Raw genomic sequence first — 26,503 nt, 5'->3', positions numbered from 1 at the left:
TGAAAAATTCTTTGTCATCTCAGAATCATATATGCAATATGTAGCTGGTTTCCAAACAAAGCAACCTCTCTATGCACTTCCATCAACATTGCCTTAGTCCATTTTCTGGTGCTATAACAGAGTGCCACAGACTGGAAAATTTATAAACGTATTTGGCTGATGGTTCTGGGGACCAAGGAGCATCTTCTGGTCATGTGTTCATGCTGCTTTATATAACAACAGGGCAGAAAAGCAGAAGAAAAAGGGTATCTGTGAAAGATGCCCTAGGGATGGATTATTTTATAACCACCCACTCTAGGATACTTCTAAGTCATTCCCAGTAGATCATTAACCCTTCATGACACAAGCACCTCTGAAGGGGGTCTTTCTGCCTGCCTGTGCGATGGAATAAAACTGCCACATGAGTTTAAGCGGACCAGCTCCTTTCAAATTGTGGCTGGTGCCATGCACAAAAGGGCTGGTTGAGAAACCCAGCTTTGCTCACTACCACGGGCTGAGAGCAGACAACGTGGGTGCCAATGGTCTTTTGCAGCCAGTGGGATTGAGCTGTTTGTTTTTAAAACTGTTTTGTAATGTCCTTGAGGTTGAATATTTCTTTCTTATTTGGAGTTCAAATGTAGTTAGTTGGAAGTGTTTCTTTTAATTACATATTTAATTGATAAATAACAGCTGAACAAGAAGTGATTTGCCACACCGGTTTCAACCCTTTGATAAGATTTTAGATAATATCTGCCAACCCATTTTTGACTGTTTTGTCCTTTTTGGCAGTGCTTGGCATTCTACCACCTACATTTTCTTGAAGTCCCATCTATATTCTATATAAATTTTATTGTTGTTACTATTATTATTTTAGTTTAGAGCTTCTGGGAAGCAACCCATGACCAAAGAAAAAGGGGTGAGGGATTTGGCCAATTAACAGTGTCAAGTGATGCTGTCTGATTTTAAGAGGTTTTCATTGGCTTTCCTTGGAAGGTTGCTAGTGTGTTTTGCTTTCCCTGAGCTATGATTTGTGTTCCTAGAACAATCAGCTAGTTAAGGAAGGCTCATGTATGCATCCCGGTAATCAGCCGTCCTCTGTGTCCCCCCTTGTCCATCTCCTCCTTGCAGTGGTGCTTCATGCCCCCCCTCCCACCAAGATCAAAAGGGAGCTGCACAGCCCCTCCTCCGAGCTGTCGTCCTGCAGCCATGAGCAGCCCCTCGGTGCTAACTATGGAGAAAAGTGCCTCTACAACTACTGGTGAGTGGGCCGGGCCGGAAGGGGACCCCTAGACCCCAGCCGAGCATTTTAGGTGTTAACCAACAGACTCTGGAGCGTGGACCATCCCTGCTGTCCCCTCAATGTCACTCTCCCAGTAGCCCACTCCTTTTGGGGCCACTGTACTGGACAGAAAAGGCAAACAAACCTATTCCAGCAGGGCATCTGCAAGGAACTAAGTTCGTGGAGTACCGAGCCTTCCTCAGGGGAAGGGTATGGAATCTTGGGATATTTAATCTGTGGCTTTGAGGCAGGTAACACACACTTCTTCCTGCCTATCATATGTTAATGTGAACTTTAAGCACCAAGGATGTAATCTTCCAATCGGAGTGTACAAAAAACCCCATGCTTTGTGCCCTTTACTTAAGAATATCCAGGCCCCGGGAATGAAGCTTTAATTTTAAAATCATTCTTTGCTGTGGAAGGTAAACACAGATCCCCTGAGGCGGAGGAGCAGAGTGGTTAATGCTAGCTAGGTTACATCAGAAGTTTACCTTCCAGGAAGATTCTGGCTAATTCCTGGAACCCTGGAATACTTCAGGAGAGGGGACCAGAGAGTGGGTGCCTCCGGCATCCTTCACCCCTCCACCCCTCCACAGGCAGCCACAGAATTCTTTTAGAAGGAGGGAAAAAGGAAACCGGAAGCAGAAGCTAAAATTATCTTTGAGAAAAATCACTAGAAGTGTTAAACAAGTCCCTGTGACGCAGTGTGTTTGTCACTTTGCAGAGGTACAAATATTCCCTGGGGGCTGCAGTTTAACTATGTTAATGCTGCCATTTCCTGGCAACAGTGGGCCACAAACTAGTGTTCTGCTGGACCTGGTAACCCTGCTAATGGCCACGCAGTTTAATCGTTCCTTCTCTTTTTTCTGTTTACAGTGCCTATGATAGGAAGCCTCCTTCTGGGTTCAAGCCATTAACCCCTCCCACCACACCTTTGTCCCCCACCCATCAGAATTCCTTGTTTCCCCCACCTCAGGCAACTCTGCCCTCAGCGCATGCCCATGCCCCTGCCCCGGCCCCTGGAACTGGCCCAGTCCAAGCTGTGGGTCCTACGCCCACCCCTCATCCGCTTCCAGAACCTGGACCACAGCCACAAACCTTTGCAGTCCCTCGACCACCACATCAGTCCCTGCAGATGCCAAAGATGATGCCTGAAAACCAGTATCCATCGGAACAGAGGTGGGTGCTCCCCTCCCCTCGTGCTTTCGTAATTAATTTTGTCCCTCGAGACTCTTTGCCTCTGGGAGAGAGCAGAACCAGCACCTGTTTGCCAGGTATCTGTAAAGCTCTCGACCCATGGAGGCATCTTGTGAAGTAAGAGTAGTGCAGACGTGACCTGTGTGTGTACCATGCTGCTCCTCACCAACTCCAGAGGATTTATAGATGTTACAGTGTCACTATGAACCAGGTAGGGGAGAGATAATTTGCCCTCCCCCTCCCCCCAGAGATAGAGAAAGGAGGGTTTGTTTGGGCTGTGCAATCTGTTGAGCCCTCAAAGAGGGGAGGTTTCCTGGTTCCTCCACTGGGTGATGCCTGCAAGAGTTGAACTTTGGTTTGCGCTGCCCGTAATTATTTTATTACCGTTTTACTTACATATTGGGTAAGATTGCTGAGATACAGGAGACATTACTTTTCATCCGATTTAACACATTTCAGCAGTACTTTAGTTAAGGATCTCGGTAAGGTGATTGACTTTTGAGATAGAAATCTGCAGGTCCTCTTACATTCCTGACAAGGAACCTGAAGCATCAGAGGTAGTTTCTCCAGAGATCTTCATTTACTGAAGGGGAAAAAAAGGTAGAAACACAATCTGCCTGTGCTCTGCAAATGTGACCTCTTAACTTCCGGCCTCCTAAATGTATCGCCTGTGTGCTGTTGTAGGATTTTGGGTATTTGGGGTCCTCCTTTATGTGGGATGCTCTAGGGCTTGACTTTTATTTCAACACCTTGCAGTGATGAAGTAGTAGCTGTTGGTGATACAGTTGAGGGCTGCAGGATGGTGACTCCTGTGTTTCACTTCTGTGTTGCTCTGCCTTGGGTCGGAATGGAGAAGGGAGAAGGTATTGGGAGTGCATCTTCCCAGGGCCTGGGCCAAACCAGATGCCATCAGTATTTACTTCACTCCGTCCATTCAGCCAAGTGCCAGGAATACCCTCAGCCCTGTATGGGCCGGATAGGCCTGGCTGGGGTGTGGGTCTCTGTTGCCACTGGGACTCACCTGAAGACAGCTTCCACCAAGCTTTTCACAGTTGTTACCTTCTATTTTAACAGCTTCGTTCTTTTTCAAGAGAATAAAGTAGTTCGGGTTTTTATGTAAAAAGTACACGATTTTTTTTTTTTAAGTTGGCAACTAATTCAAATTAAAAAATCAACATTTTTCAGGTTAAACAAAACCTCTCTGTGGGTGAAATAACCCCGCAGGCCTGTCAGTTCATGACCTCTGGTCTAAATCCGTTTTCATTTCAGTAGTTTTTTGGTGTTGTGTTTTAAGCCACATTCAACAGGGGTTATTAATTGGAGTGGGTGGGGAGGACGGACAAGATGATGTATATATTCAGTGTTTGAAATAATTTGCAAATTTTGTGTTTGTTTTACCTTGGGTAGAGGAAAATGACTGCTTCATGTTACATCTGTTTGCCTAATATGTCCCTCTGCATCCTTGGATTTCTCATCCGAGAGCTTGCATAGTAGGTTATGCGCATGGTTAACTGAGCTGGGGGAAAACTGCCTCAATTCCCTGGAAGTTTCTGTCCTCCAGCAGTGCTGGCTGGAGGAGGTAACCTCAGCCGCAGATAAGGAATAGTCTTGTCTCCAGGCTACCCAAGGAGAAGGTTCGGATTCCTGAGATTTATGACAGACTGCCCAAAGGGAAGTGGGCAGGGATCAGAATGCAGATCTGTTTTTCTGGATGATTCCACCTGTCCACTGTAGAATTACCTCCTCCAACAGTTTGCTTGAGGCAAATACGGTTCTAAAACCAAAGACACTGCGGTGATCCAGAGAGCCTGGAGAGAACTGGAGTGAGAGGTGAGGTGTTCTCTCAGCTCCTGAATCAAAACAGTAAAAACTGCACTGAGGCACTCAAATCTCTGTAGTAGAACACTGCAGTCTCAAAGCTGGGGTACATAGAAAACCCCGAAAATGGGTAGATAGGGATCAAAATGCAGATTCCTTCTCTACTCCAGAGTTAAATTGCAGGGACTGGGAGGAACATGTTGTTGTCACCCTTTGCAAAATAACCATCAAGCTCTCTCATCTACTCCTCTCCTTAATTCAGCCTACTTTTTTTTTTTTCCAATTGTTTTGTCTTTTTGAGACGGAGTCTCATTATGCAGTTCAGGCTGGCCTTGAGCTTACTTGGTAGCCCAGGCTGGTCTGGAACCAACAATCCTCCTGCCTCAACCTCTCAAGTATGCTGGGATTACAAATATGCACCACCAAAACCCGACTCTCAGCCTACATTTTTTTTTTTTTTTTTTTTTTTTGTCTTTTTCGTTTTTTTTATCGGTACCAGGGATCTAACTCACAACTGCCTGCTTGCAAGGCAGGCGCTTATGCCGCTGAGCTAAATCCCCCGCCCCCTACATTTTTTTCAACCTAAAAATTACTCTAGTGTACTCAGTTAGAAGAATTGCTCTTATCTAATGGTGTCTATCCATGAGATAATTGTGTAATGTAAAATACATCAAAACCATGGCAGTGATCTTGCTTGTAGATCTTGGATATCACACGGAAAATAAGACATTAACATTTCCTGGTTTGGTTTTACAAAAATAATAACCATCAGGTATAATAACAAGCTTAACAGCCACACATTTAATAGCTTCTGTTCCTGCCCCAAAGTGGAACAGGTTACTTTTGGTAATAACTGTAGGCTTTGCTCCTAACTTTCTACTAAAATGGGAAAAAATATTACTTCAAAATTCACTCCCTAATAGATATTGCAGTATTTTTCAGGATAAAATAAACATAATCCTTCTTGAACCTTCTAACAGCACTGTGACCAAGACAATAAAAAATACCACATTACAGATAAGAAATCAGGCATTGGAGCTACAGCTGTAGGACCTCCAAAGATCAAACACAGGTCCTGCATTCAAACACTAGAACACTAACTTACACTGACCAGGCTTGCGTTGGTTCGGATTCTTTGACCTGATGACCTGCTGGCCTCTCCTGATATGTACTAAACGTTGAGTTAATGACCCCAATTCAACCTTGAACTTCATCCATTGCTTAAACTACCAGACCTTTATCTATCTCATGCTACCCAATCCTACTGAGTTCTCACATCGCTGAATCTAAAACCTATGTGGTTACCATTTTTGTTTTACTCACAGTACACCTTCTCTATTCAGTTGAGTAGAATAAGTTTTTTGAGGATAAAAGTTAGGATTTTAGAGCCCTTCCTTTGACTACAGTTAACCCCATCTTCATTAATCCCTAGGTACCAGGGATCAAACTCATGAACTCAAGCTTGCCAGGCAGGTGCTTGTGCCACTGAGCTAAATCCCCAGTCCCCTATGTATTTTTATTGATAGCGATTGTAGTTTGATGGTAGAGTCGTGCTTTAAAATGCATATAATCTAGTCCAAAGCGTATTCTTAATGGTTTAGATAATCTTCCTATGGAACCCTCACAACGCAGTTTATTTTTAGATGATAAATACTGTGCTTGAAAAAGCCGTGCTTTATAAACCAGTGATTTTGTCCCTGCAAAGAGGGGTGAGCGTGTAAAGCTGGCACGCTCAGATGTGTTCCCTTTATCTAGAAAGACCAACCAGCTGCTCGGAGGAGCGAAAAGGGCTTTTGCTTCAGGCTGCCCACCCTCACCAGGTTTGTCATCTGGCCGTCTACATGGTCACATGTGCCAAGCGACAGAGGGATGGAGCAGATATTTCTCGGTGATACCCATCGTGCTGGTCTCGTGGATGTTAGTCTTTCATTGTTCCGTATCTCATAACATCTTGAACTGGGGAAAACCCCACAGTTCAGCTGAAGAGGCCCCACTGAGGAATGTGTCATCTGAGAATTTTGGAACTGACTGCTGTGTCCCACACTTTGACATCAAGAAGTGCAAACCCAGGAAGAGACAGAAAGTCTTGCCATGGTGGTGGTGGGGGCGGGGAGTCTTCTGGTTCTGGATAGGGCCTTAGTGTATGAAGCAGGCCACCAAGCCAATATCAGTCATCAGAATGCAGTGCCCAGTTATCAAGAGGTCAGTTATGTTCACTACCTCCTTAAAAAGAAGTCGCCTTTGCTACTGGCCAAAGTCCTCTCCTTTGGTGGTTGTGGACAAAGGACTGAAAGCTTACAGAGTGAGCTAATTTGGCTGGAATTTTGATTTAACTGAGACTACTCATCTTAAAGATGCTAAGTTAAGTCATGTAATAGACTTAGGTTTTCCCCTTGTTTCTGCTTCCTGTCTGAAAGCTCATCCTTAATATTTTGCCTATCAGATGTTGTAGTTTTTAGAAAGGAAAGGGCACCAGGCATGGTGGCTCACGGCTGAAGTCCCAGTACTTGGGAGGCTGAGACAGCAGGATCATTGCAAATTCAAGACCAGCCTGGGCTAACAGGTGAGCCCAAGGCCAGCCTGAACTACAGAGCCAAACCCTGTCTTAAATAAATAAATAGGAAAGGGTTCAATGAGTCACCTGTGTAATGTGGCCTAGGATCAAGTTTGTATGTTCAAAAATCCGTGCTTAATGAAACCTTCCTTGACAGGGAGTGATACACTTCTCATGGTTGGAATGGAAGCTGGTTTTGTTTTGGGGAGATATCTTGTTATTGTTCTAAATCTTTAGAGGACTGTTTTTCAGCATCGTACCATGTTTATTTACTGCAGGCTTTTTATTAAATTTTATCAGGCCAAATGATTTTTGGTTTTAGTTCTAGTTTCTAAAAGTTCTTGAAGATGAAGAAAACAGTATTAATGTATCAACCATTGAGATGAACAAATGACTTTTTTCCTTTAATAATGGTGTGTGTTTCCCTGATCTATACAAAACCAACCTTGCATTCTTGTGATACACCCAACTGGTTTGTTAGGCATTACCCTTTGTGCTTTGCTCATGTTGATTTTCTAGTACATCTGTACATATGTAGGATTTCTGTGTCAGTATTTATGATTAAGAGTAAGTTATCATTCATTTCTGTCCTTTCTAGATTTAGCATAGAGGTTATTACGCTCATCAAGTAATCGGAGAAGGTCCTCTTCTTCCCAATGTTGGAATATTTCATGTGAAGTTGGAATACTTTGTCATTTTTTTTTTTTAAAAGAATTTACCAATAGGGCCTGGGGATGTAGCTCAGCGGCATAAGTGCCTGCCTTGCAGCACACGGTCGTGAGATCAATCCCTGGTACCGATTAAAAAAAAAAAAGGCTTTAAGAATTTACCAATAAACTGAGTGTGGTGGCACATGCCTGTAATCCCAGCATTCAGGAGGCTGAGGCAGGAGGATTGTTGGAAGTTCAAGACCAACCTGGGCCACAAAGTGTGCTCAAAGCCAGCTTGACTGCATACCAAGACCTTGTCTCAAAGAGACAAATAAATAAATAAACAAACAAACAAACTTGCCAGTAAAACTATTTGGGCTGACATACTCCTTGTAGGAAGAGTATTAGTTTAGTAGGCCAGTGTCTCTGCCTTGTACAGTTTTACCCTGGATTTCTACTTAGTTGACTACATTTAAAAATAAATTAACTTTTCAGGAATTTTTTGTGTGCTTTAAAATTAATGAGAAAGTTGTTTGCAATCTCCATAAATTCTCTGTAACAGTAGTTTTCTCTTTCATTTTCGATGCTTATGTAGGTCTTTTTTAGACTTGGCTGACACTGTTGTCTTTTCTGCAAATCAATTTGGCTTTGCTTATTCTACTGGGGTTTTTTCTAGTTCATTGATTGCTGCTCCCACTAAACATTTTATTCTTTCTATTTTCTTGGAGTTTATTCTGTTTTTTAAGTTCTTTGATTGGGTGATTAGCTTATTACATTTTAACCCATTTTTTTTATAGCCTGGGCATTACAGCTAGATAAAATTTCTTACGGCCGAAATGCCCATACATCAAGGAATTTCTCTTCACTTGTGGTATATACCTAGAAATAGCTCCTGAGTTTTCTCTCCCACCCTCCAAAGTGTTTGGGTTTGAATATCCATATTTGATCCCCTTACCCAAGCCTGATTTGTGGTATTTTTAAAATTCAGTAACATGTCTTTTGTGTCATTTCTTTTGATCCTGGAGAGTTCTTTATAAATAAATTTCTTAATTTCTAAACATGGGAGATTTTTCTAGTTGGCCTGAACTACTATGATTTTTATTTGAATATCATTAACAGTATTTAAAAACGGATATAGAAATAATTGTAGAAAAAGTATAGGTCTTTGGCTCTGGAATTGGACAGATTGACAGGCCTAGCGTCAAATCCCAGTTCTGCTACTTGTAGGGATGTCAGGCAGGTACAGAACTTTGGCGGACTTTGATTTCTCCATCTGAAAGGGAAGACTATTGGTCACATAAAATCACTGTGTAACATAAAAATCACATTGGGATAGGGAAGGTATTTAGGAAATGTTAGCTCTTAGGACAGGTTTACTTTTTAGGCAGCACTTATTTTCCATAAGCTGTGCTTAAAGAATGTTGATAAAATGATATAGATGTCACAAATTCAGAAATTTTGTTCACCTCATTATTCAGTGTTTTTCAGAGTTCTCTGTATTCTTAGTCTTTTCATCCTCAGAGCGATTAATGTTGTCCCTAGGACGCATCCTGTGTCCAGCACCTTCCTCCCCCAGATGTGATCTTGAAAAGTTAGACAGCTTTTGTGGCCTACCATGACATGTTTTGCTCCCTGTTTGATCACAGCGAAGGCAGTCCAGTCTGAGTCTCAGCAGTGTCCACCGGCCTTGAGGAGAGGGAGGCCTGGGAGTTGCTTTTTCTGAGTTTCTTGGTCTGCTTTGGAAAAGCACAGTGCCCAGCTCTCATGACTGTATGACAGGAAAAATAACTGTCAGTGTGAAGTTAGGTGGTACATCCCTACCCGTATTTTTTTTCTTTTTTATCGGTACCAGGGATTGAACTCATGACTATATAACAAGGCAGGCGCTTATGCTGCTGAGCCAAATCCCCAGCCCCACTACCTGTAATTTAAACAAAACAAAAGAATGAATATTGTAGACAACTAGTGAGCTCTCAATTTAATTAAAGTCTTCTGATTGTAGCTAAGGGCTTGTGGAGGAGACAAGGGGCAGCTGAGTATCATATGATTGAATACCTACTTCATGGTACTCCGGGCTCTGTTCCATGCATTATTCCCCACTCCTGCCCCATGCTGGAGATGAGCCTAGGGCCTTTTTCCTCAGCTGTATCCCTAGCTCTTACTTATTTATTATTATTATTATTTCTTTTCTTTTTTTAAGATAATATCTCTGTCAGTTACTCAAGCTCGACTTGAACTCATGCCTGTCAGGATGCTGGAATTACAGGCATTTGTCGCTACCCCCAGCATTTGTTTGTAACTTGTAGCGATCCTCCTGTCTCAGCCTCTCAAAGTGTTGGGATTACAGGTGTTCACCACCACAGCTGGCCTCCCTGTGTTACCTTCTGTAATGTTTGTGACAGGCCACTGAGACAGGTTCTTATTTTACTGGTGAAGAAACGGAGGCTCAGGCTAGTTACATAACTCACCGAACCAAGGTCACACAGCTAGCACGTGGCGGGGACTGGATTGCAGACCAGGCTGTATTTGACCTCAAAGCCAGAGCCTCTCAGTTATGCCGCTCCTCTGTCTCCCATCATCATCTCATAGCTGAAAGTGCCAGGGATTGGTCCTTAGCAGATTTTGCCAAGTGTCTCTGAACGCTGGCCATCACTAATCCACCTGGCAGCCTTAGCACGCCGGAGCCTTCCTCGAATCTGCGCTTTGCTCCTTTTTTTTTTTTCCCCTCTTTCCATCAAGCATTGTGTTTACTCAGGACGTTGGCAGCAGAAACCAAAAAGGAAATGCAGAGAGAGCCTCTAACGGGCTGCATAACGTAAACCAAATGTTGATGGTGTGGGTGAGCTCTTAGGAGGAAAGGTGCTATCTAAATCTGACAAATAAATCAATAACTCGCTTTAAATAAATGAGCATTGAAAAGGCCTTCCTTGGGAGTCCATCTCTCCCTTTGCTCCCCACACGTAAGCTCAGGACGCTCGAGCTCTGTCAGGGTCACAGGAGGGTGGGGTGGAGAAGAGACTGGAGGAGCCGAGCTGCCACTCCCCGAGGAATGACTGTGGCCCTCCTCAGTCACTGTTGGAAGTAGATGACACATTCTCCGATACCTCAGAGGGACCGCAGAGAGGTGAAGGGGTTCAGGTGAAGGTCACCACATCACGTTCACTGGACGCAGTTTGAGGACAAGAGCTGAATTACTTGACTAAGCTGCAGATAAGAGCAATTACGGCAGCAGCGCTGAATCCTCTTTCCAAGCATGTTAGTTTTATGAGCAGCCACAGAGTCGGCCAGCTTTGGCTGTCCTTAGCATGTGCCCGGGGAAGGCTGGCTGGCTGGCCGGTCCCCTCCTGCCTGAGAGTGGCATCCCAGGCTGACTCGAGCCTTTCATTCTGGGAGGTGAGAAGATGAGCACCAAGCAGAAGTGAGCAGGGGGCCTTTGAGCCGCAGAGGCTCTGATGACCTGGTGAGGAGCTGGGTGGGACAGGCCTCACCAGAGCTGTCAGAGGATTTGTGGAGGTCACCTTGAGATAAGGGGAGAGAAAATGCAAGGCAGGGACCTTTGTCACTGTTCTTACAAGTAAATCTGAATCCCAAGAAGGGCCTCGTGTCTCTTTTCTGAAAGAATATCCCCTTCAGGTCTGCAGTGCGCTGCTTCTGCTGCCTGTATTCTAAATGTCAAGCCTAAACCTGAGGTGCAGATTTATACTTCTGCAGAGACCCTTGAAGGGTTTCCTTAAATAATGGCAATCTTGAGATTTAGTTCCTGATGGTGCATTCTGCTGAAGCTCACCCAGCACCTCCACAAAAGCCCCTCAGCCTTAGTAGAAGCTTGGGTCACCGATACATGTTGAGGGTGTGGGCTGGGCGGATTCAGGTGTTAGTATATGTGATGTTGCTCTGGGTTCATGCTCTTAAGATCCTGTCTCAATGCAGCTTGCAGTGGGGTTAGTACATCTCACAGGAACATATTGGGGGTGCTGCACCCCGATCTGAGCAACATTTTATCTGTACCCAGATCTCTGCAGTTGAAGATTTTGAAACTTGATGTTCTAAAAATCTGTGGACCACCTGTTGCTGCAGATTGATTCAAATCTAAGTCAAATCATTTGATTAAAGCTATTAATAGGATTCAGACTAAAAGCGAGTAAATCTATGGTTACAAGATTAGGAAGATTATAGTGTCGATTTTTTTTAAAAACTCATTGAGGGGCTGGAGGTACAGCTCCCTCCTAGAGCCTGTGCTTCGCATGGGTTCAGTCTGCACCACCAAAAATAATAGTAAAAAATAACTCAGCCAGGCCTGGTGGACACACCTGTAATTAATCCCAGCATTCTGGGAGGCTGAAGTAGGAGGATCACAAATTGAGGCCAGGGGCTGGAGGTTTAGCTCAGTGGCATAAGCGCTCTGCCTTGCAAGCAGGCAGTTGTGAGTTCGATCCCCAGTACCGATAAAAAGGAAAAAGACAAAAAAAAAAAGTTGAGGCCAGCCTGAGCAATTTAACAAGACTCTGTGGCAGGAATAAATATAAGAATAAATAGCTCTGGTGGTGAGGCTCAGTGCAAAGACCCTGGGGTTCAATCCTCAATACTGTGAAACAACCCTGGGGTTAGCTGTTCGAAATTTTTCTTGTTCTTTGATCCCTGGTTCCTGCTTTCCACCCCGAAGAAAATCACAAATGCTTTCTCTTTTACGCGTGGGTTAGGAGTGTCTTGTGCATCTGTGAGATTGAGAGTCACCGACCTCTCCACCCTACTTTTCAGAAGTTTTTTTCCAGTCTGTCAAAGATCATGTGTGTGACAAAGGCATCTTTATAGACGCGATTGTGTCTCACCATTCCAGGAGCATTGGAAGGATAACATCCCCCTGTCACAGAGAAAATAAAAGCTAGGGGTGGCATCTCCTGAGGGTCTCAGGCTTTCTTCTACACTGCCCACTGTCAGGGAGGAACAGTTAGCACCTCTGAATTTCTCTGCCAACTAAAGGGTTTTAGAGATAATCATCGATTAGACAGTGTATTTCCATAGCCAGATGTGGTGCCTGTAATACCAGCACTTGAGAAGATGAGGCAGGATGATTGCCACGAGTTTGAGGCTAGCCTAGGCAAAATAGTGAGTTCAGGGCCAACCTGAATTATGCAGTGAGACCCTGTCTCAAAAAATAAAATAAAATAAATCATATATATATTTATATATATAAAAGGTTCTGGAAATACATATATGTTTATATTTGCATGTTACTTTATTTAATGGTTCCTGGTAGTCTTGAAGTGGTGATATCAGAGTTTTACAGTTAGACATTGAAGTTGATGATCATTTAAGACTAGCTTGGCTGTGTGGCAGGCACAGTATTATTAGCTGCCTGGTCATCCTCCAATTTAAGAGGGAAAAGTAATTCTCTTTTTACTTGTACATTTTTTTTTAAGAGAATAAAGCTATTCAGAACAGAACAATGAAAGGCAGTATAGGACTTCAAAACAAAATAATAGGAAATCAACAATGGCTACCATAATGTCTTGTTATCTTCAAAATAGCTGTCCATACCTACTTGGTACTTTTTTTTTTTTGCCTTTTTCTTTTTTATCGGTAACGAGGATCTAACTCACAACCACACACTTGCAAGGCAGGCGCTTATGCTGCTGAGCTAAATCGGCAGCCCTGGTACTTTCTGATTACTGTTGAAGTTGAACTATTTGTTTATGGCTATTAACATTTCTTCTTTAATGATTTTCCTATTCATTCTCTTTACTCAGTTTTTTCCTACTGAGATTTTTTTGAGACTGTCAGGTAACAATACTAATATTGTTAGAAACTTTTTCCCCAAAAGTGCTTTCAGTTTTGTTTTGTCTTTGTGCAAATTTTTTTTCTTGGTTTGATGTTTCTGTTTTGGTTTTGATTCTGGTTGGCTTCTTTTGTCCTGTGAAAATTCAGACAGTAAGGCATGTCTGTGTTTTTCTTGATGGTTTCTGCTGTTGATATGCTGCTTAGCGAGTTTTCCTCTAAAATTATTTATGTTCTCAAATATATTTACTTTTGTATTACACGGTTTCAATTTTACATCAGTCTTTCATCCACGGGAAACTTGTTTTGAAATGTGGTATAAAACAGTCTTTTTTTTTTTGCCACTAATTTGAAATGCCAACTTAAATTGAAATTTTGGAACAACCTAACCGTTTTTGACTTTCCATTGAGTTCCTTTGATCTGCCAATTGATTTTTCATTACTTGCATTACTGTTTTAGATATAGTTTTATAATGTGTGTCATACCTAGTAATTCATTATTTTCAAAAAGTATTTGATCTTTTAAATCTTAGACTCATTTTGTCAAATTGATTGGAAAGGTTGCTTTTATAGAATAATTCTCAGTTTAAATCAGTAGTTTGAAAGCTGTAAATATTTTCTTACATCATTTTCTTAAGGCCTACACATTTACTGATCACTCCTAGGACTTTGAAGTTTTTGATTGCTACTGAGTGAGATTTTATTTCTTTATTTATTCTGAGTGAGATTTTTAGAAAATGTATTTTCCGACTGATTAATTTGCACTCTAAATTTTCATTCTGTCTACAGGTGAGAAAATGAATGAACTAATTAAAAAATAAGTATATGTTAGTGCCAGTTGCAATTGTTAGGTCTTATGTATTCAGGTACACAATGTGGTCCCAAATCTACATAGACTGTGTGTCAAATAACAAGAGAAGTTATTATACTGTGCATCATAGAGGTTTTTTTGTTTGTTTTGAGGGGTTTTTTGTTTTTATTTTTGCCTCTTCTTGACTAAAGAGATTTACAACGTGTGCAATATAATTTCTGGTCCAGGATAAAATGTCAAGAAATAAGCATTAGTGAGTACTTTGAAAATAAGTTTGTAAACCTGAATTTCCAGTCCCGGGTGCTCAGTCGTTCCTTAAACACTTTCTTCCTCCTTTCAGATTTCAGAGGCAACTGTCTGAACCCTGCCACCCCTTCCCTCCGCAGCAGTCGGGCGTCCCCGGCGATAATCGCCCCGGTTACCACCGGCAGATGTCGGAACCCATAGTCCCTGCAGCGCCCCCTCCCCCTCAGGGATTCAAACAAGAATACCACGACCCGCTCTACGAACACGGGGTCCCTGGCATGCCGGGTCCCCCAGCGCATGGGTTCCAGTCACCAATGGGAATCAAGCAGGAGCCCCGAGATTACTGCGTCGACTCAGGTTAGCAGAAAGTCGTGCTGTTCCCTTCTTTGCTATCGTGTTTAGCATCACTGTCCTATCTGCAAGGCTTTGAGGCATGATTTTGTAAAGATGACGCCGCTCAAGGGCTGGGAGTGCTGGCCAGTGGTGGAGGTCGAGGCCTGGGTTTGAGCCCTAACACTGCACCAACAATGAGAGTTACCCTAAATGAACTCGGCAGTTGTACAGCAGACCTGTTCACGCATAACTGAACACAAAGTAGAACAGACAGCGATCTGAAACGGTGTCCTTTGTTCAGACCTATTAGCCTTACGTTCACCGGACACAGGGAACACTTTCCTGTCCAGTCCTATCCTGATTTCGTGGTTTTGCTTTTGAATATGGCAAACCCATTCATCTCCCAGGGTGTCTACAGGAGAGTCCATGTGCAGGACGGGATTCTTGTTCTTGAAGTGAATGACGGCCAGAGAAGACCCTTGGCATTTCATAGGTTTTCGGGTAGCAGGGTACACTGTGAAAGAACTCTTCCTGTGGGTCACTGCATAGAATTCACTGCTGTAATACAATGATCGCAACTGGGAAGGTCCTGGTGTCCCTCCGCAGCTACTGGCAGGCACCAGGAGTGGAGTCACTTGTTGAGGACACCCAGTTTTTGGCCTAGGAACTTGATGTCAATAAATTGAAGCTGCTTAATCTCCCTCCCCGTGTAATTCATTCATTACCTAGGAATCTATGTCTTTTTTTGAAACAGAATCTTAACCATGCAGTTCAGGCTGGCCTTGAGCTCACTTTGTAGCCCAGGCTGATCTTGAACTCCCAACAGGTCCTCCTGCCTCAGCCTCCCAACTGCTGGGATTACATGCGTGTACCACCACACTTGGCATTGCCTGTGTATCTTTTTTTTTTTTTTCTTGTACCAGGAATTAAACTCAGGACCTGGTCCTTCCCAGGCAGGTGCTTATGCCACAGAGCTATATCCCCAGCCCTTGCCTACATATCTTGTAGGCCATGCATGTTAAATGTGACAATTAGGGGAAAGGAGAATTAGAATTTTGCAGCTTGCACATTTGGAAACTGTTTCCTCCTCTTCGTTTCTCCTTTTCTTTATAGAAACAACTAAACTTTCTTCACTCTTTTCTTGGAATTAGTGCTAAAGGAAGTTGAGAGCAGTTGATACATTCTTAAGCTTTCTCTTGGTACTTTTTCGTAAGACCGTAGGGCAGGTTGGGGAATATGAACTGGGCTGGCCTTTTGTAGGTGGCGTGGGATGTAGAGATAGATAACACATGGATTGCTCCATCTGAGACAGAAATGGTATGTGAAAAGCTGGGGAGGTAGACCGAGCCAAAACCTCTATTGCTTTATGACAGAAAAATGAGTCAGGTAGTGGTCACTTGTAAAAATGCCCACTAGCATTCCTCTTGAAGGCTTTGAGGCATTTTTCTTGGAAGTAGCTTAGCAACATTCTTCCGTTGGAGGTTGACATTTTAGCCTGTTCCCTGTGCAGCTCCTTCCCCAAGATACTCCACAATTATTACCATATATGTAATTTTCCCACCTCCCCATACCTCTTGTTGTTGTTGTTGTTTGAGACAAAATCTCATTAAATTCTCCAGGCTAGGCTTAAACTTGGAATCCTCATGCCTCAGCCTTCCGGAGTGCTGAGGTTACAAGCATGTGTTTGTAAGTCATTCACAGGGGTGCCGTCCCCTCCCCAGGTCGCTCTCTCATGAACATGTTGTTGACTGAAGGTCTGAAGAAGAAATCACCTGAATATAGTTCGGTTTCAGGGTAACAAACCTGACGTGGTAAAAATGTGCTTGCCATACTGCATTCCCAGCCCCTGCCAGTTCTTGTCCTGGCTTTGAAACTTGAGATTGGCTAATCTCTTTGATGTAAGACTCCCTCACCCGTGGTAGCAGAATTGGGTGTGACCTGCTGGGTGTGCAAGCACGCATGTGCACTGAGGCAGGAGGATCGCTGCAAGTTTGAGGCCAGCCTGGTCTACAAAGTGAATTCAAGAACAGCTGAACTGCATAACAAGACCCTGTCTCAGAAAGAGAGAATTAAATGTGAACATCTGCAGTACAATGAAGCAAAACAGAAAAATCTAAAGCAATCCTCCCTCCCTGCCTTAGGGCCCAGGAGACCAAGCTGGACCTTTTGAAAGCGAATTGCTTTTTATACCTTTAGCTCTCTTGCCAGGTGTGGCATTAGTCAGTCTCTGCCATTAATGACTTTTGAGGGAGAAGCTTCATTGTTTTTCTTTCCCACTCAAAGCCGGAAATCTTGGTCTTGGAGCAACAGAAGGTACAGGGTGTTACTGCTGCCGTGCTGATCCTTGGGCTGCTTCTGCTGAAACTTGACAAGGTGTGTGTATCTGTGCTTCTGTTTCAGAAGTGCCTAACTGCCAGTCATCCTACATGAGAGGGGGATATTTCTCCAGCAGCCATGAAGGTAAGGAGCTTGCTTTTTAAAAAAGTAAGCACGTAAACCAACTGTATTGGTGCATCCCTGTAATCCCAGCACGCAGGAAGGAGGCTGACGCAGGAGCTGCATAGTACAGCTTGGCTTCAAACAAACAAGGGAAAACATTCAAGTATAAAATTGCTGTTTCCAGGCTGAAATTCAAGATCATAGATGAAACTCTCCTTAGCTAATTGATCCAAATCAACAATTCTCTTGGTCACAGAGTTTGAGATCTGCTTCTGAAGACTGTGAGGGTACGGTTGTGTTTAACAGTGATGACCCTAACTTGTGACAAAGAACCATGGGAATAAAAGGGTCTGCACATTTCTAGATATATCACCCTAAAATGGAATTTAGGCATTGTGTCAGTGGACTGTTAGATGCAAGGACATCTTAGGAAGATGTATTTCCAGCTTCTCCTTGGTTTGGGTGGATAGTTCTAGTCCTGGTCACTGCTCTTTGATGAATGATTGCCACTGTTCCCAGGGAAGGGAAATCTGACGCATGTGCCTCTGGCCTTGAGAGCACACTGTGGAAGGTCACCAGAAAAAATGTTCCTAACTGGGTGAATTTAAAGGTGCTTTAAAAGAGAAATAGGAGAACAAATACAAAGCAGTTTACCCACAAACCTGACTTACCATCTGTCCTGACATTTATTGGCACATAAATATGGTTGTATGTCAAAGCTGTGCTGTCTGTGCAGATTCTCAGGGCCAGTCCCTATGGGATCAACTAATTCTGCAAGGCTCTGGGATAATCTCCTTGCAGTGGGCAGGTTGAGTCTGTGACTTTGCCTTCGTTAGCACAGATCTAATTGGGGCCAATCTCAGAGTGAATAAGATGTATAGATATTCTGCAGGGTAAAGGCTCCAGGAAGTGGTCAGAATGGAGCTAGAATCTTGGTTCCCTGGAGGAGGTTGCTTTTAGAGCAGTGTTTTTTTTAAAAAAAACAAAACCTTTGTAGCAAGCAATAAATGTTTGTTACATGGAATTCAGAAAATACAGGAGGCTGAAGTAGGAGGGTCATCATGAGTTCTAGGCCAGCTTAGACTAAAAAGCAAGAGCCTTGTAAAAATCAAACCAACACAAAAAATACAGGAAAAGAGACAATTAAATCTTAGTGTCCAGAGATAAGCATTAACTTGCCATGGAGTCTTCTGTTCCTTTTATGCATACAGCTCCTACATAGGCCATACTATTTTATAGTTCTTTACTTAGCAATAGTCATAAAGCCATTAACTCTCAGTCAATGCTTAATATGTTTCAAACCCTGTTCTACACTCTTTAAGTCATTTAATACTCAAGGCAGTCCTATAAAATATTTAATCCCAGCACTCCGGAGGCTGAGGCAGGAAGGTCAGCCTAAACTACATGTCAAAAGACTGTTTAGAAGAAAAAAAAAAGATTTACTCCGCGTCGTGTGGCTAGGAAGGTAGCACCTGAGCTCCAAGCCAAGTGTCACATTCTTGTCTCCCACCTCACTGTACAGCCAGTGTCACTGCTGTAGCACCCAGCATTCCCGAGATTCTTCCTTAGAGCTGCATGGAGAACTGGAGGGCATGAGTGTGCGTTTGCATTTTGCTGCTCACCTCTTGCTGAAAAGGTGGCTCTTTCTAGATTATTCTAGAATAATCTGAAGTGGATGTTCCTATAACTAAATCTTTTTATGTAAACCCTCCCCATTTGCCACCCCCCCCCCCATTATTAGTTCTTCTGGTTTAAAGGGAAATGACAATTTGCCAGGCACCTGCAGCCAGTTTTAGTGATGCACCCCCCACCCCTGCGCCATCACCGTTTTGTCGTTTGCTTTTAGTGCATCCTCACAGATTTTGAAGATTTAATCTTCTTTAGCACAGTCATTTTATGGGGTTGCAGAGGAGGAAGAGGGTGCTTCTGTTGGAGGGGAGGATAATTAAGCTGTCGGATGGAGCTGCTCGGAGCATTGACTGAACAGCTCTTGCATAAATGGGTGACAGTGGCAAATCAGTCACTCGTGTGGAGAGGCCCCCAGTTGGTTGGGGGGCTGAGATAAAGGTCTGAGGGGTATGAAAAGCTTCGAGAGGTAGACTCAGAACCAAAATTTATATTTCAGGGCCAGAGCTATGGCTTTGAAGGGCTCCCCTTCCAATAACTGATACAGGAAAGGTTTGAGGTTTTGTGCTTTATTTTCTTAGAATAGATTCTCCAAGAGCATATCTTGTTTTCTGTCAAATATTTTTTAAAAATATCCAGCGCAATGTGATTCCCCAAACCTGGGGCATCAGCTTCCCCTGGGACTTGATGGGACTCCTTGAGACCTCATCCCAAGTCCTGAAGAGGTTGCTGATGTCCCCTGAGTTTGATCTGCATAGTAGCGGTTCTTAGCTTCAGCCGCAATTTGGGGCGGGGTGTCTTGATCCATTCTTCACCCAGAGCAATTAAATCAGAAAATCTAGGGTTGGATCCATCCTATTCTAAGCTTGAGAACCACCGACCTCTAGCACTGTAGGTGATGCTTCAAAGAACTGTACCCAGGAAACATTGGCTGACTTCTAGGAGTCATTAATTTATGACTTCCCAGGGTGGCTGCTTCCCTACTGGCTCAGTTAGATGGGAGACCAAGAGTTTCTCTGGGTGCCCTGTGATCTCCTGAGTGAGCCTGCAGCCTCGAGAGGGAAGGGCAGGTGGGCAGTGTGAGGGGCCGCTGACTGGGTTCTCAAATGTTTCTACAGAAACAGTTCATGTCTGCATCGGGCAACTAGGAGGAAGTTCGGCAAAACAGAGAGGAAAACATTTTGCATAATTACAACATTTAGGAAAGCGCATCCCTTCAAGAAAGCATTTTTAGTAAAGGCATCAGGTTGTTTACAGACTTATCTGGTGTGTGTACATGCCCCTCCTTTCACCACACACACACACACACACGCTTGAAGTTATTTCCGAAAAAGACCAGCAGTTTAATGGTTTAAAGTTACCCTGACATGGTTTTTTTACCCTTTACATTTGGTACTGACCTCAGATGCCCACAGTTAGCGAAACAAGTGTTTCTGATTGGCATCGGTGATTGCACAGATAGCGGGCCTGTCTTGTGCTCACCTAGAATCCTCGCATAATGTCTTAAATCTTTAACTTCCACTTAGATTCTTCCTTCCTGCCACCTTTATCTGCATGATTAAAAGGCTGTGGCCACAACTGAAATAACTGCACGTTCAGCTGATTTAAGTTTCACTTAAACCAGTAGCATCTCCCAGATGTTTTAGGGGATCACGTGTGACAATCGCTGGAAATCACAAAACGTACTAAAACGGTACTCCTGACAGACATTGAGCTGATGAGTTTTGCAAACTAAACTCAGAATTTAATCTAGATTTGTGGGGGTTCTAAGTGTGTGATTGTTTGTATAGCATCCACCATTTCACATAATATTATGAGTCTGTGTGCATTATAAATTTACCTTAGAGGAGGAAAAGTTCTCAAGGCAACATGGAAAGCTTGGCAAGTCCATACCTTTGGAAGTAGTTCACTTACAATGACCACTTAAACCTCCCTGGAATGCATCTGAGGGTCCAGAAATACATAGCTTCCTGTTAGCCCAGATTCAAAACCTGGTGCATAAAGGGTTATGTCTTCCTAACGAAGTGTAAATTTATCAGGAGTCACCAAATGCTTTGTTTTCTTTAAATCTTTTTTTTTTTTTTTTTTTTTTTTTAATGAGAGACTGCAGTCTCTTGTGTGTTCAAATATTTTTTGAGCCATCATATGGACAAGGTGCTGTACCCCGAAATACTCAGGCTATGATTCTTATCCTCAGACTTGAGCCTCCGTGACATAAGATGTAAACTGAAGCTCTCACACTATCTGGTTAATTTCTTAAGTACTTATCACAATGTGCAATGGCTGTGTTTTTTTTTTAACATTTATTACGCACTGAAGTTCCAGCAGCTATTCTTGGCACTCTGTAGTACAGATAGTGATGGATGAAAACAGACTGTAGATTATTAACTCATTAAATTCTCATAACAGCCCTGTAAGGCAGGAATTACTCTCTTTCCCGGCCTTCCCTGATGAGGAAACTGGAGCACAGAGGGATTAATTTATTCAAGATCTCGCAGTTAATTGGTTCCACCCGTCTAGCCCCGGGCCCGCACTCTTTAATGTCCACACTGTTCTGTGGCTCCATCCTTTCTTTCAGTCCATGTTTTCTTTCTCCCTCCCGCCCCCAGTTGAGGCGGAAGCACTGAGGACACACACCAAGTCTGCTCTCCTCACTGCCCTTCCCCATTCTAGCATAATGCCTGGCCTTAACATTCAGTGCATTCGGTAATACATAAATGCCAATAAAATAAACTTCATTTGATGTCGTGAAGCAACAGAAATCGTGCCTGAGGCTAAAGAAACAAAAATGAATGAAACAAAACCTCAAAGCCATCTCTGTTTCCCCCAAGTCTGGCCAGTTTTTTTTTTCCCCCAGGCCTGGGCCTCTCTTTAAATGGTACTGGTTCTACCAAGGAGCTCCTTGATGTGGGTTGGTTGTGAAGTAGAAAATAGTGGACTTGGGCCTTGACTGCTTTGTCCATTAATTATTTATTTATGTTTTGGGGTGGTTTTTTTGTTTGTTTGTTTGTTGATTTGTTTTTGAGACAGGGTCTCTATGCAGTTCAGGCTGGCCTCGAGCTCACTCTGTAGACAAGGCTGGTTTCGAACTCACAAAGATCCTCCTGCTTCAGCCTCCCAAGTGCTGGGATTCTAGGTGTGCATTTTCTCCATTGATTATTCTAGTCACAGCAAATCACTCTTGAGCTCTCATAAAGGTTCTTTCTTGGGGAGCCCTTTCTTCTCCCTTGTCGTACCACATACCCAGTACACACTTCCCTCTGCTACCCAGCACTCTTTAATGGCTGATTCCAGAGAGGCATCGTTTTTTTTTTTTGTCTTTTTCCTTTTTATCGGTACCAGGGATCGAACTCACGACTGCCTGCTTGCAAGGCAGGCGCTTATGCCGCTTAGCTAAATCCTCAGCCCCAAGGCATCATTTTTTGACAGGAGTCCCTGCCAAGTTTGCAGTGGTAGGGAAATAACACTGCAGTCCTAAGCCCTTCAAAACAGGGAGAAGGATCCCCCAAAGGAGGTCTGCCAGCTGCCTTTTGTTTTGTGGTTTTATTGTTGTTTGAGACAGAGTCTCACTGTGTAGCTCAGGCTGTCCTTGAGCTCACTGTGCAGCCCAGCCTGGCCTAAAACTCAATGCAAGCCTCCTGCCTCAGCCTCCCAAGCACTGCGAGTACAAGCGTGTGCCATCACGTCTGGTTGCCAACTGGCTTTGGTTTGAACCCCTAATGGTGTCAAGGTGTCATGGTTGGCACTGAGTGTATAGGAAGGGTCTGTAGGCAAAGGTCAGCCTGTTTTTCTCCTTGACCTGTTTAATCCTGTATCTTACTCCCTTTAATTTCCTTGATATGCCTGGGTGAACCAGTCACTTCTCCTTTTGAGACCTCAGTTTAGGGGTTTATGCAGGGCGTGTGCTTTATTGCTAGAAAGTCTCCTGCCTTCCTTCTGCTGTGCCTGGTGATTTTGTTTCTAGCTTGCTCTGAAGCATACCATTCCCTGCAACCCTTCTAGGTCCAGTCTGTCTTCCGTAGGTGATGTTCTCTACCTCCAGGCTTCCCTGACTAGACAGAGTAGCAGGGAGCTTGGACCAGTTTGTAGGGAAGGGTGAAATTAATATTTGCTAAAAGGAAAATGTCAAGACTACATCCAGGTCAAATAAACCCATCCAGCCAGGCAAACCAAAATAGATGAGGCATCTTTTCAGATCTGAGGGCTTAGTCACAGCAACACTGACCCACGCAGACCAAGAGACCTGCGGGTGACTCAGCGCTTCCTGTAGCCTTCGTTCTGATAGCAGGATGGATGCTGCTCCAGCCGAGGCTCAGCTGATCGCATCAGTGTGCCTGAGCCCAGTCCCTTCAGAGCTGCCAAAGACTCAGCCTGGCATAGACACAGCAGTAGGGCTCGGGACCTGAAACGGCAGAATCCCAGTTTAGTCCTTCAATCCATGGTTATAGTACAACACAGAGAATCTGTTAAGCAATGTAGTCTTTCTCTTTAAACTCCTGCAGGTTTTCCCTATGAAAAAGATCCCCGGTTATACTTCGACGACACTTGTGTTGTGCCTGAGCGGCTGGAAGGTAAAGAGCCCAGCTGTGGTGTGGTACTAAGAAACGGGTTGGTCTACCGGGGTGGGTAGCACACTTCTTTAATCCCAGCACTTAGGAAGGCTGAAGCAGGAGGGTCGTTGCAAGTTTGAGACCAGCCTGGGCTGCAAAGTGAGCCCAAGGCCAGCCTGAACTGCATAGAGTGACCCTGTCTAAAAAAGAGTGAGGGAAACAGGGTTGGAGATGTCATATCCCTCAGACTGCCTCACCCAGTTAATGACTAAAGCAGCAGAAATGGTTCCTCTTTTGTCCAGATTGCCCTAGAAACCCTGGGCCAAAGTGTGGCACTTGTATTTTTCTCCCTAACAGGTAAAATCAAACAGGAGCCTACTATGTATCGGGAAGGACCCCCTTACCAGAGGCGAGGCTCACTCCAGCTGTGGCAGTTCCTGGTCACCCTGCTTGACGACCCAGCCAATGCCCACTTCATTGCCTGGACGGGCCGAGGCATGGAGTTTAAGCTAATAGAACCAGAGGAGGTAAGTGCTGCATACTGGGCAAGGGCGATTTTTGATTTGTGGTTGTTGATGGTCACATTTGTTGTTTAGATCTCTATATTAAATTTGCTCTTCTCATCCTCTTGCTGGACTGGCAAGAGGGTTTGGTTGGCTCCTTCCTGTTCATAGGACAGTTTACCTGGGCAGTAGACTCCACCAGTGTAGGGTACATGAAGTATTTGTAGGAGTCCCCCAAAACTTGGGGGGGGTAAAACCATGAAGACATAAATCCAAATAGGATGTGTTCTTCCTCTTGGAAACTTTTTAAGTGTTTGAATCACACAAACTTGTTTGGTTTCATCAGGGTCCAAATCTGAAGCTATGTAAACTTAAAAGAATATGAGATTTCAGTAATGGAATTAACACCCTGCATATTTCAAGTGGCTGTAACTTGGAGAAAGAAAATGATCAGAGATGAATCAATTTTTGAACTTTTAATTTTTGGGTTTTTTGTTTTTTATATAATACTGCCCCTTACCCAGGGTCCTTAGCACTGAGTTGTATCCCTAGCCCATTTTTGATTTTGAGACAGGGCCTCACTAATTTGGCTGTGCTAAACTTAAAGTTGGCAGTCTTCTTGACTCAGCCTCCCCAGAGTGCTGGAATTCTAGGGGTGGACCACCACACCCAGCTGGAACTCTGATTTTTTTTTTTTTAATGGAAGTGTGTTACATAACGTCATTCTATTATTTTGTTAATAGATAAATAAACATTGCTCCTGTCTTTTTGCTCCGAGCTGTTGACAGAAAGGCTGAAAACCTGTGCCATTTCTTCATTGGAGAAAGCACATCATGGAATCCCTGAATCTCCCTGAATAATATCATAAAACAAAGTAAATTACCTCAGGCTGTCCACAGAACCCTCGTCCAAAGGGGCAGATTTTAATTTTGATCTGATTTGGGGATATATAAAGAAATTATAAACGGAAAAGAAATGACTGCCTCTCTGAAGTGCTCTCCGTTGCTCTCGGTGGTGTGAACCTAGGCGCGTGAGTTAAATCAGCGGAGCAAAAGGGGTTGGGTAAAAAGGAAATGGAAATAAGACTCTTAGAAAGCATTTGAGCAAGAGCTGCAGTTTCAGGTCGTCATCAACTCCAGGGCTGCCCTGAGCACACCAGTGAGATGGCTCAGCACAGTGGGAGGTAACAGCCTGGCACTCCTTTTGAAAGAAGGAAGCAACCTAAAAGCTGAAATGGGAAAAGGAGAAGAGAGTATGAAATTGAAAGCTAATCCTGATCCTTTGGTGAATAAGGCAGGCTTCCTTGAAGGCAGTTGTAAAAGATGTGCGTGTTCATTGGATTCATTCATCTCCAGGGCCGTGTGTCAACATCCAGCCCTGTAAACAGCTTGTAATGAGGTTCAGTCTCCCTGCAAAGCCAGAGAGCTCGAGACTGCTGGTTTTCCCTGAGAGTTGTTCTCCTGGCCGAATTCCGTGGAAACAGACCACATTCCCAGCTTATGGCCCTCCTGGAGACCCCCTGCCCTTCATTAGGCAGGTCCTTCCCTTGGCCGCTTTCCTGATAACGTGGCCTAGCTTCTGTGAAGCTCCAGGGACATGCGTCACCTTGGAGGCTTTTGGAAAGTGGGCAGCCCTTATTGATTTATCTTGTTTCACAAACAGGAGCTTTTATTACTTTATTGCCACTGCCTGAGGCCTGAGCACAGGCTGGCCAGCTGCAGGTAAACCTGGTTATGACCCTTTGTAAAGCTGTTATTGAATCGTCTCCGTCTGCTCTCCTACCAGTGGTAAAGAAAATGATGAACAGATGGCAAAGGGCCCCTGCTTTCTTAATAAAGAAACTAATATTAATCCAGAATGCTCATAAATGCCAACCCCCTGAGTCACATGCCTGAGTGGCCTGCGGTGGCCTTGAGCCTCTCTCCATTGATGGGGCAGCTGCGTTTCTTCAGGAATTGTTCTTTTCTCCCTTCACCTTGAAGCCCCCGACCATGCTCTAAGCTGTAGGGGCTGTGTTCTCACCCAGACCCCACTGAGTTCCCAGTGTGCACTTTGGCCCCAGGACACAGAGCATTTGCTAACTTTTTCCCTCCTCTGCTCCTTGTGTAACCACGGGGGCTCTGTTCTTTCTAATGGGGGGAAGATGCCGAGCCCTGGGGAGAAGCTGTAAGAAGTCGTCATGGGGGAGCTTGGAGGGTGAAGTGGAGGAGGAAGCCGTTGCGGACGTAATTGTAGGCAGCTGTGTGGCTGAGTAGTGCACTCTGGGTAATTATCCATAATATCCATTACACTGTGCATGGAAATTGTGGTTTTAGAACTGCGTTTTGGCAGGCCCCCTAATCAAATGTCTTTTGATAGTCATCCAGCTTAGCACCCTCTCAATTACGACTGACTCGGCTTTAATCTGGAGCCATTTTAACTGTGAATCTGCATTAATGAATATTTTGGGGGGTAGGGTTGTTTGTTGAACATGTGGCAGATAAGTGATACCATGGGAGGTTTTAAAGGTGGCTGCTAGAAAGAACCGCTCCCTGTGCCGAGTCTGCTCTCCTGAAAGGGGAGGAGGAGCTAGGTGGATTTTTTTTTTTTACTCTTTCAGCCTCAGGCTGTGTGGTCCCTAAGTAACTAATGGGAAGTGCAATAGAAAGACCTGAGCTGGTAGCTGTCCCCTGCTGGCTTCCCATGCCACAGAACAGGGTCAGCCCACATCTCCAGCTGCTCTGGAGCTTTGCCATATCGTGCA

General features: G+C 44.0%; 1 protein-coding gene across 3 annotated transcripts in view; it reads left to right on the top strand.

The window, feature by feature from the left end:
• The window catches only part of Etv5 (ETS variant transcription factor 5), a 59,120-nt gene that overhangs the window by 25,323 nt on the left and 7,294 nt on the right, over positions 1-26,503 (top strand). For all 3 annotated transcript variants that reach the window (XM_063261204.1, XM_063261206.1, XM_063261205.1), the window contains exons 6-11: positions 1,108-1,237; positions 2,135-2,437; positions 14,404-14,666; positions 17,043-17,102; positions 23,210-23,278; positions 23,615-23,784. In XM_063261204.1, the coding sequence (XP_063117274.1) occupies positions 1,108-1,237; positions 2,135-2,437; positions 14,404-14,666; positions 17,043-17,102; positions 23,210-23,278; positions 23,615-23,784 (995 nt within the window). The remainder of the gene's footprint in view (positions 1-1,107; positions 1,238-2,134; positions 2,438-14,403; positions 14,667-17,042; positions 17,103-23,209; positions 23,279-23,614; positions 23,785-26,503) is intronic.

The sequence above is a fragment of the Cavia porcellus genome, unplaced genomic scaffold (genome assembly GCF_034190915.1).
Source record: "Cavia porcellus strain 051 isolate PalLab524CR breed Dunkin Hartley unplaced genomic scaffold, mCavPor4.1 scaffold_14, whole genome shotgun sequence".
In the NCBI taxonomy this organism is placed as follows: domain Eukaryota; kingdom Metazoa; phylum Chordata; class Mammalia; order Rodentia; family Caviidae; genus Cavia; species Cavia porcellus.
The sequence above is the reverse complement of the archived record's forward strand: the minus strand, read 5'-3'. Positions and strand labels throughout refer to the sequence as shown.